This window comes from Brienomyrus brachyistius, chromosome 19 (genome assembly GCF_023856365.1).
Source record: "Brienomyrus brachyistius isolate T26 chromosome 19, BBRACH_0.4, whole genome shotgun sequence".
NCBI lineage: Eukaryota > Metazoa > Chordata > Actinopteri > Osteoglossiformes > Mormyridae > Brienomyrus > Brienomyrus brachyistius.
The window spans coordinates 7,494,745-7,513,070 of NC_064551.1; the positions used below are offsets into that span (position 1 = coordinate 7,494,745).

The 18,326-nt window shown below is 48.8% G+C and overlaps 1 protein-coding gene across 2 annotated transcripts; it reads left to right on the forward strand.

Moving 5' to 3' along the window:
• The first annotated feature begins 158 nt into the window (after nucleotides 1-158).
• Nucleotides 159-18,270, forward strand: mpv17 (mitochondrial inner membrane protein MPV17). 2 transcript variants are annotated; one of them, XM_048985158.1, is made up of 8 exons: nucleotides 159-236; nucleotides 1,234-1,313; nucleotides 8,343-8,459; nucleotides 11,142-11,234; nucleotides 13,446-13,541; nucleotides 16,230-16,262; nucleotides 16,410-16,462; nucleotides 17,154-18,270. In XM_048985158.1, the coding sequence occupies exons 2-8, from the start codon at nucleotides 1,242-1,244 to the stop codon at nucleotides 17,221-17,223; spliced, it is 534 nt and encodes a 177-aa protein (XP_048841115.1). In that variant the 5' UTR covers nucleotides 159-236; nucleotides 1,234-1,241; the 3' UTR covers nucleotides 17,224-18,270. The 2 variants fall into 2 exon arrangements, with proteins under 2 accessions (XP_048841115.1, XP_048841116.1); XM_048985159.1 differs by lacking the exon at nucleotides 159-236 and having other exon boundaries at nucleotides 1,243-1,268; nucleotides 8,344-8,459.
• Nucleotides 18,271-18,326: the final 56 nt, after the last annotated feature.

Here is an 18,326-nt window from a genome sequence, read left to right on the forward strand (position 1 = left end):
GTAGTGCAAACTCGGTCTCTAACAGTAAATGTTTAAAAGTCGAAACGGATTATTTGTCTTATTGTGAATCCTATAGAAAATCAAAAACTAAAAAAAAAATGCGGGTTCAATCTGAAGCACAAGCTTTGAGCATTTAAGTCAGGCCGCCAGAGAGCGCTATTAGTCGTTCGGAAGCTTCCATCTGCTGTGGAAGTGACGTCACAGACTCCATGAGGATCGTCGCTCGCAGCGCTCAGGCACGTTGCAGTTTCATATTAATATTCAATGTTATGCACACTCGGGGGGTGTTTGAACTCAAGCGTGTATACTTAATACCTCTTTATAGATGATGGTCAAATGGCCGAATATGCTTTGAACTACTGACTAGCTAGGAGGCACATTAGTATAACATAGAGTTCAAATGGAAGGAAGATGTCTAAAAGTTCAGCTGTTTTTTTTCCAACAGACTATATCGTGTGTGATTATATAACCATTTCTAGTATATGTGTTACATTTTAATTCCAAATGTCAGGATATTATTTTTTCCTTGACGCCGCATTCGTTTTTGCAGTTTGATTTTAATTTGAGTTCTACGCAAACTGTTCAGTGGCATTAAGTTGCGTTTCCCCTGTTTACACGTCGGTCAGCTGAGGTCCAGGACCGCGGGACAAACACGTGTGCCCGTAATGCCCGGGGATTAAAGAGCTGTTCAGCCAAGTGTGTTCGAGCTGCTGCTTTCCCCATGCTAAAAACATTGAAATAACGTTAGAAAAACAAGAATGTACTGACTGATATCAGCAATAAACCGTCCTCGTTGATAGAAGAATCAAAGGTGGGGGCGGCGTGGTGGTGCAGTGGTTAGCACTATTGCCTTTCACCTCTGGGACCCGGGTTCGAGTCTCCCCCTCGGTTACATGTTTAACATTACATGTGTTGAGTTTGCATGTACCATCGAGGGGTACCTCAGTTTTATTAATCGAATTATTTATTTTGAATTAATCGAATATTCTTTCAGATTTATTTTATGACTTTTCCTCGCCGTTTTTAGAAGGCAATGCAGTAAAAGCCCACACGAACCACGAAAGAGTTAATTCTCAATTACTCTTCTTATTTTGACAAATAATGTAGTTAGAAAATTTGTTTGTCGTCAAATTTCATTGGACGTAATGATAATTAAATTTAAATTAAATTTATTTTTTTTCTCGATTTTGTCGGTTCACCTGGCTCTATCGAGTTTATGTTTTTGTTTTCCAGGGTACAGTATGGCAGGCCTGTGGAGATCCTATCAGGTACTGATGTCTAAGAATCCATGGACTGTTCAGATAGTCACTGCCGTGAGCACAACCCACACTGACCTCAAGCATACCTCGCATATCTGGTCGCACCTGTAAAACATATGTGAATGTAATGCTATTTTAGAGATTTAATGTCTTTTGTGCTGACGATGCATTTTCCACAACACTAGATGGCAGCATGGCACCTAGACACATTGTGTGTTTACCTGCTGAGGTCCTGCTCGGTTCGTTGTTGTGCTGGCGGACAGGAGCCATGTGTTGCATCTCGACATTCGAAGATCATGAAAATAAATCTTTGTAACGTTTTGAACTAAACTGCAGTGTACCTATACAATTAACCGTATCGCTTACAGCACAACTGTGAAATGGATAAGTGAATACTTAAAAGTAATTGGTTACTGATTTGTTCGCTTTAATATATATATATATATATATTTATTATATTTTGTTTAATCGAAACCCCGGTGATTGGTGACACTGATTTGCTGCTATTTTGGATCTTCGAGCACTTGGACAAATTACCTAATTGATTTTTACATTCTGAATAGTGTAGCGGCTAATGTAGCGATTAAGGACCTGTAACTGCTGCCGTCCCTGGAGAGGCGCCGCTCTCAGTCAGGGACCGATTATGGGTTGTGTGGGCAAAACGTTCGCGAGGCCCCCCCCCCATCACCACCACCAGCACCACCACCACAACCACCACAATTCAAGGGCCCTTGGCGGCCAAATGCCCTCCCTATAGGGTCAGGGGCCCTTGTAGGCAGAGGATCAAAGAATGTAGGCCCTCTAAAATAGACAAACGAAAATACATTGTTGATAAGCGTTGCAAATTGTTTTGGGCCAGGGGCCCCACGGGCCCCCTGCACTCCAAGGGCCCCTGGGTAGCGGCCCCGCTGGCCCGGTCCGTAATCCGTCCCTGCTCTCAGTGCCCTACACCCGATAGAGACATACAGCAGGGTAAATGGCTGTAGACTTGGCCAATTTCATCAAAGCGATCAGATAAGTGACTAGACGTAAATGTAGCCTGCTCTATGTAAAATCACAAACAACACGCTCGTTAGAGAGATTCTGTGTCTGGCTCCTTTTCAAGTGTTGCTAGTGAACAGGACGGATAGATCAGCGATCAGTCAGCGCGTGTGGGGTGAGGTGGATTCTGTGGACGAGGTGCGTGTTCCTCGCTGGCGGCACATGTATGGAGTGACACGAGCTGCCGCTTTTAAATTCACTTTTTATTTTGAGCCCTTGGCTACGTTTTCCTCATCTGGATTTGCTCTGGTGTTTCAGCATCTGTGTCTCAGAAAGGAATAGTTTGTTCCTTTTGATGGAAACATCCATGTCTTTTGTCATCCGGTCCTCGGATGGACAAGAACCATCGTCAGGGCGGGCGCGGCAATTCAGCCCTAAACGAATGACGGCGTGCTCTGCTCTGTTTGACAGTGACTCCGCGCCTGTAACCAGAATGCCTATTCCGGGATGGGCCGCAGGGTACCGGACCCCCTCCCTGACTCTGCCCCTGCTCCTCAATGCTGAACGGGGGGCACGTTTGCGTAACCAAGGTCACAGTGCTCAGTGGTGATCCGCAGCCTTTGTTTCCACACGGCGGGGGGGTGGGGGGGGGGGGGTGCAGCGACCATCAGGACGGTTCCTTGTGCACAAAAGATGGAGGGATGACTCAAAACTACAGCAGAGGGTCACCCAAGCGGCGAGTCATCAGTCCGTGTTTGGTTGGCGCTGCCTGGATGCCCTGTGTTCCTGACAGTTCTCACAGAATTGCTCACATCATACATAGCCAACCCCCCCCCTCAACTTTGTTTCGAACTTAAGGGTCCTTTTAAGGCCAGTAGGATCTGTGGCTAATCTGAGGTCTGATCAGATGTCTGTTCTCTGTCCATATAATGAAGAGAGTTATTTTACTTGCAAATCAGACTCCTTCGTCAGAGTGCTGTTTACGGCGTGATTAAGGCCGTACTTTAAAGGGTTAAAGTACCACACGGAATGCTCCAGGCAGCATCTGAGTATGAGGTGTTTTCGTCTTTTTGAGCCCTCAGTCATTTTCTCATTTCAGCATTCCCTGCTCTTACCGCACAGTCGGCGTGCGTCCCGCAAAGGCTCACGGTGACGTTAGCTAAAGGAAGGGGACCGACGGCATGGGGCGTTTTGCGGACGCCCCCGTCCGGCCGGCGTGCCTCGGAAGCTGTTAGGGGTGGAGAAAACTCACCGAAAAGTAGAACTATAATTGAAAACTGCAAATTAAAAACGCTGTACCGAGCGAGTACGGCCTTCTGGCCCTGGCCTCGCGGTCAGGGTGCGATGGAGAGGCGTGGCTGCGTCCATGCTGGCCGTGAGCCAGAGGCACTCCTGGCCCCTCTGTGTGTATGTTCCCATCATGCCTTGTCTTGCTTTCGGGGGGGGGGGGGGGGGGGGGAGAACGTCAATGACGTCAATCAACATAAGGTATCCCTGAAAAAAAGCACTGTGTCGTGTAAATGTCGGACGGGCCTTTCTACTCGCGTGCGGCGTGTAACGCCCTGCGGGGGTTTGGTTTGGCGGCTCTCAGTCGTGTCACAGATCATTCTCGCGCATATCCTATCAGTCTGTTAGCAGACCCCCCCCGGGGGGCCACTATACTGGCGTCAGCGCTTTTCTGCCGGCGCTGGGTCACGTCCGACTGGAGGTCCCGCCTGCGTTGTCTCTGCTTCACTTAGCGATTAGTTAGTCGCCGCCGGGGGGGGGGGGGGGGGGAGCGTCAATCAGACAGAAGCTGACCTGTAGCTGGGAGTTGCTGATCTCTTATCACTCGTAATGGAATGCAGGATTAGGACGTCCGTGCTACCTGCTGATCCTGGTGGGGGGAAAAATGATCAGGTTAGCTGTAGGGGGAAATGGCAGCACAGTCGGTTTGGCTGGACATGGTGTACCTTGAGAGGTGTTTACCACTACAAAGTTGTTCTACTTAATGTTTTTTGCGCCCGTTTTATCTAATTAAAAAGCTCATCCTGTCACTCGCTTCAGCGACGCAGACACCTCCCAATGGTATATCTCCCTTTATGATGTGTCCCTAAGCAAGAGTCTGCCGGTCAGCCCGGCAGGCCGGGGTCACCTTGGACCCCTCATGTCCTGAATTCCCCGGGTAACTCACTCATAACTTTTTATTTAATTTAATGAGCAACGATAGGGGCTGTTTTTAAACTTGGTGTTAAGCATGAGGTAAATGTTCTCACCAATGTGAGCAGTATGTAATCTCCCTGTACGACCTACCCATTATGCATCGAGGTCCCTGCTAGATGGGAGTCCCAGTTTTTAAACCACCCAGAAGCAGCCTGCCACTGCTTTCTGTTCCCCATCCAGCATCTTGTTCTGAATACCGTGATCCACCATCTATCACAGAAGTTAGGTTCCAGACCCATCAACGATGGGTGAAAATCCACGATAAAGAAAGACCATATAAACATTTTTTTTTATAGTTTAAGCCTTAAAATACCCCTCCCACATGCTTTAAACACATATTATATGCAAACATATGATATGTGGATGTTGGGCTAAGGATATGAATAAATTATTATTATTGTTGTTATTATTATTATCATCCATCCATCCATCCATTTTCCGCTTATCCTACTGGGTCACAGGGGCTCCGAAGCCTATCCCAGAAGCAATGGGCACGAGGCAGGGAACAACCCAGGATGGGGGACCAGCCCATCGCAGGGCACACTCACACACCAGTCACTCACACATGCACACCTACAGGCAATTTAGCAACTCCAATTAGCCTCAGCATGTCTTTGGACTGTGGGGGGGAAACCGGAGTACCTGGAGGAAACCCCATGACGACATGGGGAGAACATGCAAACTCCACACACATGCTAACCACTGCACCACCATGCTGCCGCCTCTATTATTATCATTAATAATAATAATAATAATAATAATAATATGTAATGTATATGTAGTAGAGCTGGGCAGTATGAGCAAAAATTTATATCACGGTATTTTTCAAAGTTTTATCGGTTTTACGGTATACAACATATGTATGACTGGGTGTTTACTACATTTTTGTTTTATGTTTTTGCATTGTTCCCACATTAACTATACTATTTTATTAGCTATTGCGCCTATCCGCTACCTTAATAATAACATACAGCTAACTGCTTATAGATAAACGGCTAATATTAAGGTGTCCGCCAGCCAAGTTAACATTTTTTAAGTGTTTAATAGTTCAGTGTTGCTGGAACGCGAGCTTCACTGACCTCACAAAATTTCTCATAATGACCTCGGTCTTTAAGATGCTTCGTCAGGTTTGACGTGCCACTTGACTTCATCACCACAACTCTGTAGCACTGTTTGTATAGAGGCTTATCGACATCCTTAGCCTTTCCATGCTCATCTGCAAAATACTTCCATACCACTTTTGCGTTTCTTTTTAGAATTTTTTTTAGCTAGAGCAGCTTGCGAAATGCCTTCAACTGCAGCATACGCCATGTTCGGCCAATTCGGTATGTGTGTGTTAAGCAGCGCGGGTCTCCCTTAAACAATTTCCAGCTGCGCCACTTTCCAAACGTTTTATAGGCTATTTAAACCGGTATTGCGGTATAAGAAAAATTCATATCATAGCAATAATAGAAAACGGTTTTTGGTATGAACCAGTATACCGCCCAGTACTAATGTGTGTGTGTGTGTGTATATACACACACACATCGCAGAGAACTGTGATACGTCGGGGAAAAATCCACGATATATCGGCGTGCGATAGCTGAGCCGCGATATACACTGTATTACTCTTAATTTGTTTATTTTCTTTGTTTAATTTGCTTGCTCGTTTGTTTGTTCATTTATTTATTCATCCATTGTATTTGTTTTTTAGTTAGTCCTTTGCTGAGAATTTAAGATGAGATGAACTTTATTGATCCTTGGGGAAAAGTCGATTGCAGATAATAGCAAGGTGGATAAAGTGCAGACAAACAAATATGTAACACAAACGACTGGGGGTTTCGCCTGCAAAATAAGCATCTCATTGTCGCCAGTTTGGGGATGCGGCGGAAGTGTACAGCTCTCTCTTGTGGAGAAGGTGGTGACGTGTCCACCATCACCTGTCCGTCTGTCAGTGGCAGATAGCGGCCGCGCCCTCTCGCGCGTACAGATCGCGCTAGCCGCCGCTCCTTCCAGACTCTCCCGTTTCGCTTCCATCTGGCTCTGCTCTCCATCTTCGGACCCTTCCATGGATGGCCGATCACCCAGCCGAAGATCTCCCGCCCAGACACCCGACATTGGACCGACGCAAAGCAGGATGTTAAATTCGGAATCCTGTGGCCGCTTACTCACACTCCCAGTGCCGGCAGCGGAGTGCAGGGACTGTCAGTGTTGTGGGTCATCATTCGCACTTTACTCATTCCCCTCGGCGGCGAATCATCTCTTGGTGTCGTCTCTGACCTTTCGCGCGTTCGACGTGGTTACTCTGCTTGCTGCCTCCGAAAGACTTTACGCTGCTGAACGGTGGTATTTGGGAGGGTGGGGTTTGGGGGGATGGTTAGGAGATGTGCGTGCCGCGACGGGTGTAAATTTGTGTTTGTGCTCGGTTTCGGCGATGCCGTCAGACCTGGCTAAATTTGCGTGTTTGTGCGAAGGCATGACTGGGGAAACAAAACAGCCCCCCCCCCACCCAGGGAGGGCATTCTGTCCCTACAGGGGTCAGGGAGGAGAGCCGTTATTGACCTTCTCGTTTAGCCGACCTCAGTTGGCTAAACATTTGGTGTGCAGACATTGCTGGAACCAGGATACTTCCTGTCCTCTGATGCTCAGTTAACCTTTTATTTAATTGAAACAGTTTTAGGGTTTTTCTCTGAGATTATTCTGGGGTTTTATGTTTTGCCACAAACTGGGCTGAGTCACCTGAACTGCGCGTTCCTCTTTAAGCCGCGCCTAGGTCTTCCTCTTGATCTCCTCATGGTTCCAGCTTACCTCGCCTCCAGTTTGATCCCCTCTTGTAGCGGCTTGGCTATTTCGCTCACGATGGTGGCATCAGCTGTCACCCTTCTCATGAATAATAGTGAGCTCATTAAGTCACGCCCCCCCCCCCCCCCCATCCAGTCGAAGCTGATCAATGGCTTGAGCCGCCCAGGGTGCCCGGGGTGACATTTCGGCCTGATTAGAGGAGCGGTCCGGTCGATGGTCAGGGCTGCCCTATTGGGCGGGGGGGGGGGGGGGGGGGGCTGCTGCTATCATGTTCTGGGCCCCCGTGGTCCCCAGTGATTGTCTGATGCTGATCAGTGGACAGATCAGCAGATCGGGGGGGGCATTTAATTCGGCACCTTCATGGCCCTTTAAAGTACTGTTTTTCTGCCTCCCCCGCTTTGACCGCTCGTTCTGCCGTCTGCGGTTGGACTGCGAAGCTCCGGGTAGAGTTGTGCGTGGCGTCACCGCGAGCCGGCGCTGATGCAGACGCCAGATGGCGTGGGACGTGAGTCAGTGTTTGCTGCTGGTTGGATGCGTGCATGGGCCAGTCTGCAGCTGACCCACCTTCTTTGGAGCCTCGCGGGCGCCTCCATCAGGCTTGTGTGTGTGTGTGTGTGTGTGTGTGTGTGTGTGTGTGTCTCCACCCCCCAGCATCCCAATTGTTCTCATCTGTGTTTGACTCTCAAATGAACTTAAGAATTTGTAGCTTTCTCTACTTTTCCAGTTTCTGGGCTTATGGAGGGTAGTGAAGTCAGCAGAATCGATGAGATAAGAGCAACTCTGGCCCAGGGACGCTTTGCAATACAGACAGTACAGTAAGGCCCCAAATTTTGTATTTTAAAAAAGTTCATTCCTCCATCTTTCCGTTTCTCCTGCACTTCCAGGTTCTTTGCCGACACGTCTTCCCACCGGTGTGTGTTATTATAATAGTGATACCAAACCGTCGCTGCACGGAAAGTGCCGGATGCCCACATCCTGCCGCGACCGTTTTGCACATCTGCGGAGGGTCTATATGTACAGCTGGGTGGTGCCAGTCGAGCGGCTTGGGGGTGGGACAGGCCTGGGGGGGGGTCCTGGAGAGCAACGTGCCCAAACACCACTGTCGCTGGCACCCTGGCAGGCTCCCTGGTGGGTGTGGGGGATGTCATCTCGCAGCAGCTGATCGAGCGGCGCGGCCTGAGCCATCACAGCCTGACGCGCACCGCCAAGATGATGAGCATCGGCTTCGTGTTCGTGGTGAGTCTCAGAAGCGGCACTTCTGTCTCGTGCTTGTGTGTGTGTGTGTGTGTGTGTGTGTGTGTGTGTGTGTGTGTGTGTGTGTGTGTGTGTGTGTGTGTGTGTGTGTGTGTGTGTGTGTGTGCACATTTGTGTCTGGATAGCCGGGTGTCGCGTGTGGACAGGCAGAGTCGAAGCAACACGATGACAGCCAGCGACGGCCAGCTGCGCCCGTTCGCGCAACGTTTGACGCACCACACCACCGCCACCACCACCCCCCCCTCCCCATCTGATGGCCAACTGTGCTGTCGGAAGAGCGGGGAGGAGTGGGCAGAGCGAGGCCAGGCCATGACCGGGACGCCGGCGCTCCGAGGGGAGTGTGGGGGGGGGTGGGCAGGCCCGGGGTCGTGCCTCACCTCCGCAGCAGGCGACCACCAGGACCCGGCATGGGCACGGCAGCCTTGCAAAAGCAGCCACATCACGCTGGGGCTCCGGAGTTCAGGCTCTGTTTCCGTGACTCGTTTATCGGCCTGTTTTGATTGGGAACCGGAGCCTGGGGCAGTAACTGAAAGGTGCCAGTGTCCTGCAATACGAGCACGGCGATCACAGCCTCTGCCGGATTGACGTCCCGGCCGGGGTGTGAGGTGCCCCAGGCTTGAGGCCTATGCTGTCTGCCTGGGGGCCACTGCCCTTGTGGCCCCACCTAACTGAAAGCCGATTGGCCCACGGAGTGCCCTCTCCCCTCTCACTTACAGATTCAAAACATATCATTGGCTGAAGATAGTGCTGGCCCCTCTATATGAATTACGGCCCCTCATATGCAGCTCCTACTTTAATAAATTCTAGAAACGCCCTTGACTGCCTGGTATGGACTCAAGCCCCCCCCTCCCCCGACCCAGACCAGGATGTGCGGATAGATGAATGAAAGAGAGATCACAGGGTAAACGAACCTTAATATGATGTGTGGGATGCCGTGAAATATAAGAACTAGCCGTCTTCATAAATGATCTTCAGGCACAGATGCTAACTAGATGCAGATTCATCCATCCATCTTCCGTAAGCGCTTATCCGGTGCAGAGTTTTCCTCCGGGCCTGGATCCCGTCCCAGGAAGTGCAAGGGAAGTGGAGAGCCCTGGCCAGTCCGTCGCAGGGCGCGCAGTCGCCGTCTGCATCCGAGAGGCTCCAGCTGGCCGAAGTGCCGCTTCTGAAATGCGGCAGGAAACCGGAGTACCTGGAGGAAACCTGTAAAAGGAGGATACAAGAAAATCTCTGGCTGCCTCTAGTTCTGGTCCGTTTTACGGGTCCCTGAATTAAGCAAGATTGAAAAACACATTAAGTCAGTGGTATGTTTCTGGCAGAGCCCTCACAGGGCTGATATATTTGTCTTGATTCCTGCCCCCCACCACAAAAAACAGTATTAGATATTAGGTATACTTTGTTTCATCATACTTTGTTTAAGCAGTAGTCAATTTCTTTTAACACTACTAGCAGCTGGAAATATCTCCACGCTTCTTCCAAGCATGTCAGCATTATCTGAGCAACTTTCGTACCATAAACTTTCATTACGTTACTAATCATAACCGACCGATATACTCAATACTATTCCACACACCACACCCCCCGCAGTTAAGATACCTCTGCAGTACGTACTTTATTCCAGCCAGAAACTCTAGATTGTGTTTGAGGAGTACACTCACTATAACTGAGGTAGAACTGCACTTGTGCGCTATTGTGAAATTTCACAAGCGCCCTTCTATAAGATGCGGCATTCAGCCAGGCACAGGATGTGACATCAGAATGGCCCGGTCTCCGTCGGCGATATCAGAACCATCTCGGGTCGTCACGTTACGTAGTGATGGAAAGACGAGGCTTCCTAGGTACTGGGTGAGACAAACCCTCCCAGCTCCCCCGCCCTGAAGAGATTACTCTTCGGAGCGTATTGCTGCGTGTGTGATAATAAAATCATCCATCATTTTATTTTTGGTTTGTACCCCTTCAAGGAAATGAATCTCATAATCAAATGTTAACAGCATGCCTGATACCCCCGGCCACTTCACCTGCTGTGACAGAGGGAGCCGTAATTGGCCAAATACCCCCCCCCACCTCCGTCATAGCCCATTCTGGGCAGGGCCGGTGTCTGTTTTTTCTGTTATGTTAGCATTATTTTTAATACTATTCCCTTCACGTTCGCCTCTGGGACTTTTATTTGTGTGATGTAATATGGAGACGCAAACATTCAATCTGCAAAAATGTCTCTCCCGTGCGCAGATGTCGGGGAAAATGAAGGACCTGGAACGTTACGGCCCGCGCGTTAGCCGAGCAGGCAGGAAGACGGTCGCACACGTGACTGCAGCGGCTATTAATATTAGCATGCGGTCATCGTAGAGAATAACAGCAACATATGACTCGATAATTACGCAATTTCACAGATGAAGAAAAATATTGACTGTTTTTATGATGAAGTTCGTTGGGATGATTATTTATAGTGTCCCCTTATTTCTGCCAGTGACACGGAGCAGGACGTACAGCCCACCGCTGCTTCTCTGGCCCGGGCATTTCTCGCGTTGTACTCCTCCTCCGTGCAGTTACTATGTAAATGGTGTATCATCGGGTGCATGGTTTCTAGCAGTGATTTGGACAGGATAGTGTTTTGCCAGGCTTATCAATCTGTGGGCTCTGTTTTTTTTTATTTTTCGGTTTTAGGGCCCCGTGGTGGGCGGCTGGTACAAGGTCCTGGACAAGATCGTCACAGGGACAGGAAAAAGTGTGGCACTGAAGAAGATGCTCTTTGACCAGGTGGGTGGGCCGCTCCTGTCTGAAATTCAGTCTGGTGGGGTGTCTGTCCAGTCCTCCATGGGGCAGGTAGTTGTGTGTGAAATATAAGCTCATTGAAATTTTACTTACTCAAAAATGTTCTGAGGGCAGAAGAAAAAAATGATTGGTTCGGAGAGATAACCAGTCAGATGGTTGGGGAGGCGGGACCAAGACATCTGACTGGTTGGTCCCGCCTCCTCATTCTTCTACAATCTGATTGGTTATCTCTCTGAACTAATCTTTTTTTTTTTTCCTGCCTTCATAACAATTTTGTGTAAGTAAAACTTCCATGAGCGAAGTAGAGTGTGGCAGCCCAGTGGTGCCCCAGAGGCAGGACACAAGGTAGCAGGTAATGGCGAACAAGTGGAGACAGGGGCGTTACCATCTGGGACGTCTGGGGAAGTGTTCGGTGACCTTCGGCAGCAGTGGGAAGATTCCTGATGTATGGGTGTAGAAGATGCCCAGAAAGAGTCTGTGCTAGATGAGATCATGCCTCCAGGTCATGGCATGCCGAGCGGGAACGGAATTGTTTCCATGGAGAATAATGGCTTTGTGGTCACTGTGTGTCATAGAAAGGATGAATCCTTCGGTCTTTGGTCGGAAACAGCTCTGACACGGCCATCAGTACCTGTCACTGTTTATTTCTTGAATGGGGGGAATGTTTGCTGGGGGTTATGGTCTGTTTGTGTATAGAGCTTCGTGCCATGTTGCGTTAGATCGCGTGCTCGGAAGGATCGAGCTGACCGGGGTAAATGGCTGTTTGCGCTCTTGCTGTTGTCCAGCTGCCTTTTCAGTGCGAGGTAACCTCAGCCTCTCAGGGTACGGCAAGGGGAGCTCATCCTGCAGACGGACCCTTTGAGACATCGAGCAAATGAGGCCAGACGTTGAACACTCTTCCCAGGCCACGTTCTCTCCTGCATCCATATGTATTTCCTGCAGCAGGCGGTATGAATGAGGGCTCGCATGATAAGTTACGCTAAGTTGGCTGCCAGGAACCCAGACCGCAGGATGAGAGCTGTGGAGAGTGAATTATCTTCCTGATGAAGGAATTGCCTTTTATGAGGAATACGTTCCTCTAACGGCATGAAAATCCCAGCCAATAAAAGCCTCCATTCTTCTTCCTCCTCCTGGGCTTGGAGCCATCTTTTGCCTCCTCATCTGCTACTCCAGTCCCATCCCCCCCCCCCCCCACCCCCAAGAAGGGAAGAAGTGAAGCCTGGCTGCCCATCTCACCTTCCCTGAAGGTCGTGGAAGCCGCGGTACTGGTGCAGAAATTGGTGGCGGTCTTACAGACGGCGCCTTGTGCCAGGGGGGCAGGGAGGGCATGAAAACGAAAATTGGGGCACTGGAGGAAAATGAACGTTTAAACACGGTGACGTAAATCCAGCCATTTTCCGTGCCGTTTACCGCACAGGTTCACGGCAGACGCTTGAGCAAGGCAGAGTGTCAGAATCTAAGCAGCGATTGGCAGCCTTTGTTATTATAAAAGGGGATCTGTTTTGGTGCTCATTCAGATGGAGGTGCAGAAGAAGGCCATCAATGGCTGCTGGACGACAATGAGACACGCAGGACTAGGAAACCAATTCTTGGAGAAGTGGGGGGGGGGGCGGGGGGGCAGGGGGGGGTGCAGTTCTCCAGCTTGTCCGAATATTTGAAAGTGCGAAGGTTGTCCACTTCATTTTAACCGGCAAACATCACTGGCCGAAAACACATTTAGTCTTGTGTAACAGAGGAAATGTGAGGAGCTTGCATTATTGATTCGCTCATCACACGGCCATCGCTCATCATGTGACGTCCCCCACCCCCTGACACCTGGGAGAATCCCCCCGAGAGCTGGCCAATCTCAGTTCTCGTTTAGGGCTTTTCAGAGCCTCCGGGGTTTTTCTGGGCAAATTGGAGTGAAATCTTAATAGGCAATGTTTAGGGACATGAGTGAGTCAAAGAAGGAAGAACAACAGCTTAAAATAATAGCCCTCCAACTTTGTTTTTAAGAATCACGTAATTATGACCATCATGTTCTCATAGGAGGTAAAGGCAGCCGTTTATCGCTGGTGGGGGGGGGGGGGGGAGGCGGCGTGAATGGCAAGAGCGTCATAGTCATGCAGCGGCCGTCAGAGCTGCACACGGCGCATTAACGTGATGGATGTTTCCAGGAAGCTTGTGTCAGGGTGATTCACTGTGATGTGCGTACAGGTGGCCTTCGCTCCCTGCTTCCTGGGCGCCTTCCTGGGCATTTCTGGAGCTCTGAACGGCCTGACGGTGGAGGAGAACATCGCCAAGCTCAGGAGGGTAAGAGCACGCCCCAGCTGCAGACATCGAGGCCCCAACGAACAGGCCGCTCTACAGCCTCCTGCCGGACTGTCAGTATCACATGTTTGTGTTTGTTTGGTTGTTCGTAGGGTGATTATGACAATTCTGCTATGGTTAAGAACAGAAGCTGTGTCGTGTTTTTCCTGAGCTGCCCATAAGGTGCCGGGCCAGGAACACGCTTTCTGTTTACAGTAAACACCGAGCGATTGTGACCCACGTTCAGCTGCCACTTTTATTATCCTCGGTAAATAGCTGAGCTCTCAGACGCCGCCGCACTGTGTTAGATTGGGGGGGAGGGTGTCTTGAGAACGGCCGATGTTACAGTCAGTTGCTGGCGATGTCCCAGCAAACGCCCAGGACTTGCGTATGCGATGTTCCTGAAGTACAATAGTGGGTCCAAATTTTTGACTCAACCCATTTGCTCCAGGCACAGTATTAGAGTTGTGCTGTAGCTAAGGGTGTAGTAGTTCAGCTTTTTATTTGGTGGGGGGGGCACAAATGAAGCCAAATCAAATACTGGGGGGTACACCTATGGCCCTATGGCCCTGGTTGTAGCTACACCTTCTACCCTGCATCCTTGAAATATATTGTCCCGTACCTCCCTCTGTCCTCCCCACTTCTAACTGCTTTTGCCAGTCAAGATTATGGGGGGGGGCCTGGAGCCTATCCCAGGCAGTGTAGGACACCAGGCTGGGGTACACCCTAGATAGGATGCTAGTCCACTATAATGACCTTACAGGTGAATCAGCCGGACGCCAAACTGGAGGGAGAAGTAGCTCAGGTTGGGTGACGGCTAATGAGAAGCCGAATGATGCGTTTAAGCGAGACCCTTCGACACGGGTCATCAAGAGGGCTATTCGTTATCGGGCATCGCTCAGCAATGTCATCTCGCCGAGTGACAGATCGAGAACATGACGTGCTTCACCGTCCGCCTAGATCTTTAACCGCCTCGGCATTCCTCCCCGGCCCTGACGCCTCACGTATGTTATGCTTCTAAGCATGATTGGGCTCTATCTGAGAACAGAAGCTCCTGGTTTGAGTATCGGCCTTCTGCAGGTCTGTCGATCCTCTTCTGACCCTGCAACCAGGTGGCCCACCTGCTCGCTAGGTTTTCAGAGAAATAAAAGAGGACAATTATTGGTGTATTTAAAAGCAGAAAATATTAAGCGAAATACATTTGCTGTCAATAAAAATAGTAAACATATTTGATGTAATTGCGATGAATCAGCATTTTGATTACATAATTGTTCTGGGGCTATAAATTGTTGTGCAGTCAATAATTTTTAGAAATGCTTTATTTGTAATTATGGCCGTGGATGAAGCATAAAAATCGTATGTAATTGACGTGGAAAGAATCACCCGCCGTGGCCCCAGCGCCATATTCAAAGCTCGCTGCCACAGAAGGTGGACATGCTCACGGCAAAATGGACCAGCCCGGTCGCGGTCGGAAGCAGCCCTACATGGGCCCGGTGCTGCCCAACTATAATTAGTGGTGACTCATGTCTCAAAGGAGCGGGTCCGCAAACGCGGGTCACGCATGCGGAATGGACGCTCAATGAGCCACCCGCTGATTATTTATGTCGGGATGCGGTTGGGTTCAAAAACGAGGCATAAAGGTCAATCGTTTTAACGTCAGGAGAGACAGGAAGCGAATGACAGATGCAGCCATTGGCTTGGGCCCGTGATGTAAAAAGGCTCGGCAGGCGGTCTCCAGGGGCCAACGGGACCTTTACGAAAGCGTGAGCGTTGCCATGCTGGGCACTGAGCCTTCAGATTTCACCAGTCATCCCAGTGAGTGTACGTGATTTTTAATGGGCGGTGAGAAGTGTACTCTGTACTGGGATTTGAACCAGAGAGTTTATACCAGGTCTCTGGGCGTTGGGTCTGACTGATCATGTGACTGTTGTGTCGGTGAAGAGGGAGGTAGGGCCATTTGATGGTATTTTTTGTGAAGTGTATTGTGAACCTCTCGTGCTGCATGGTTTTCTCCCTGCTAATGCTGTAGTTTCATGGGTCCAGTATTCTGGCCAGCAGAGGGCAGATCAGTTACAAGGCGGCACTTTTGGTCTCATAAAAATTCACTGTAAATCGGAGGACCAGTTGTGATGAAAGTCTACAGGGCTACGGAATATGAAATCCCCTCGTGCTGGGGGAGGGACTCAAACGATGGAAGAGGACTCTGCAAACTTCTCTGCTCATCTAAAGCAGGATTCAGTCCAAAGAGCCATTCAGAGTTTATTGAATCTGGAGGTCAAGCACACCAGAGCCTGTAGGATTAACAGGATTAGTGGTAATGAGCCCAGGTTGCCACTTTGGTTTTTATAACGGCCCAGCTTGACGGCTCGTTCCCCACCTGGAGCTTCGATGACTGGGGAGGACCAGAAAAATGCTGAGCTCCACCTCCCTTCCCACCTCCACCCCTGGGCTTTGGGGGGGAACAGCTACTCTCCATCCCCAGATGAACTTTCAAGCAGATAATGCTTTGCAGATGTGGCCCTACCAGTGTGACGTCAATACGCGGGACAATACATGACCAGCACACTAAACGACACTATAAATAGCTGCTTAACGCGCTGCCGTATAGCTCTTCACGGTGTGGGCATTGATCCACCCGCAGTGACTTTCTGTTCAGCCTGTGCTTTAACAACCTCTCTCCATCTCCTCCAGGATTATACAGACGCCTTGATCTCCAATTATACCGTAAGTCCTTCCGTTGTAAGAAGAGGCTGAAATGGAGAGGTGCAGAAGGTCCCACCAGTTCTCATGCGCTGTGGGTGATGTGGTGTGTGTTGTGAGCGCATGATGCTTTTGGGAATGGCTTCTCCTAAAGCATCCCTCCCTTTCCAGCTGTGGCCCGCAGTCCAGATGGCCAATTTTTACTTTGTCCCGTTGAACCACAGGTGAGTCCTACCAATCCCACCAAAATCAGGTATTACTTGCTGTTCAAAGTCAAAGCGCTGCAATCACACATACACATCTCAGATACGACTTCCCTATGTTTAGCTTTGATTTAGTGTGTTCAGATACAATTTTAATTATCTCAAATATTATCTTTTGGCTTTCCACAATCCACTGGAAAATCGTACAGCAGTGGAAGGCACGTGGAAGGTTATCAGATGGGGAGAAGTTTCACGTAAATTTCTACATTACATTAGGAAACATGAAATGCTTACTGTATAAATGACACCCAAGTCAAGACCTCAGCGACACCTGAATGTAGCTTACGCTGCCGTTCAGACGCAAAACACTGTAATTGCATATTTTATACCTGAGTTATACCTGAAATCTTTTCTCTTAGACTCTGTTTTATCTCCTGATAAAATATGTTAGTTCAGCTATGCTTGGTTTTGAAGAAAAGCCTATCATGTACCTGCCTACTGCACGTGTGTCAGCATAGATAATGTGTTTTGCTTTTCTAGGGCAGTACAGTTTAACCCATTCGGTCTTGCCAAGCATTTACTGAAACTGCACCCATTAGTTTTTCTGCTCCAGGGTCCATTTGTAGAACCTGAACATGATAGTTGAGCTTCACCTAAATAGGGGCAGGTCTGGCTGTTTCTAACCCGCCCCCTGTGGAACTTTGCCCTGCAGGCTTGCTGTGGTGCAGATCGTTGCCATTGCATGGAATTCCTACCTGTCCTGGAAGGCCAATAAGATGTGATGGTCGGGGTCAAAGGTCAAGGACTGTCTATTTTTGCACTGGCTGGAGAAAACTTAACCATCTACACTATTTGGGGGGGGGGGAGAGATCGCATCATATTGTTGCTAGCTGACAGTTTCTCATCCCATGCAAAAACTTTTCTTCTGTAAAAGAGAAGATGACTCTACCTGAAGCTGTATTTTATATTTTCATGGTCAATTAAAATATTTCGCATTCTTCATTCAGGTATAGCATCACGCTGGGAGCTATGAGCGCACACGTGAGGCACATGTCAGAAAGCAGCTCCGTTAAATGAAACTGTCCAACGGCAGCGGCTCATATATGGCGCATGTGACTGCAATATCTTGGCAACGGCCATATCATTGGTCACCTGAGTGTGGGAGGTGCTGTGATTCAATACTGATAAGGGGTAGGCGGTGCCAAAGCCCTGGAGCTTTCACAGTACATTTAAGTAAGCTGCTGACTCTTACCTATCGTGAAGTCCGAGAGTTTACTAGCCACATAATGACTATGATATCGCTTGTTTGAAGCAAATAATGGAGCAAAGAGCAGCACATCCACTTGGATTTTAATTATGCATCCCTGCCATTTGTCATCAAGATGACTAAAGCTCTGAATTCTGATTACCTATATGAAATCCCAGTCCCAGTCCTAAACAGCCACAGTGCTGATTTTAGTGTCTTGCCAAGCATCCCTACAACTTAAATTAAGAGGGTGTGAACTTAATTTGATAGAAGGGTTAAATGTCCAGTTTGGAGAAATCACTGCATAAAGAGGTTAAGAATTGCATGGACAGTAGTCTGCAAGTGGTGTTGAAATTCATTTTACCTGAAGAAGCAGAGGATGATGCGTCTGGGATCAAAATGCTTTCTGTGCATACTAGGGCATTCCTGTAGACTAATACTAGGGCATTCCTGTAGACTAATACTAGGCAGACTTAATTGCTCAATGATATAATACTGTGCGTGAAAACAAATAAAATGTAGTTTACGTTATAATGTTATACTGGTTGCATATGTTATTAGAAGTAAACCAAATACAATGTTATTACTGCAGTCGTGTGGATTTAAATTGATGTCATAAAAATAATGGCCGTGTGTGTG

Bases quoted from the DNA above. Each gene is read 5' to 3' on its own strand.
- mpv17 (XM_048985158.1), top strand. From the start codon at position 1,242: ATGGCAGGCCTGTGGAGATCCTATCAGGTACTGATGTCTAAGAATCCA. The intron at 8,460-11,141 runs GTGAGTCTCAGA...TTTCGGTTTTAG, and splicing joins GCATCGGCTTCGTGTTCGTG to GGCCCCGTGGTGGGCGGCTG. The intron at 16,463-17,153 runs GTGAGTCCTACC...TTTGCCCTGCAG, and splicing joins TTTGTCCCGTTGAACCACAG to GCTTGCTGTGGTGCAGATCG.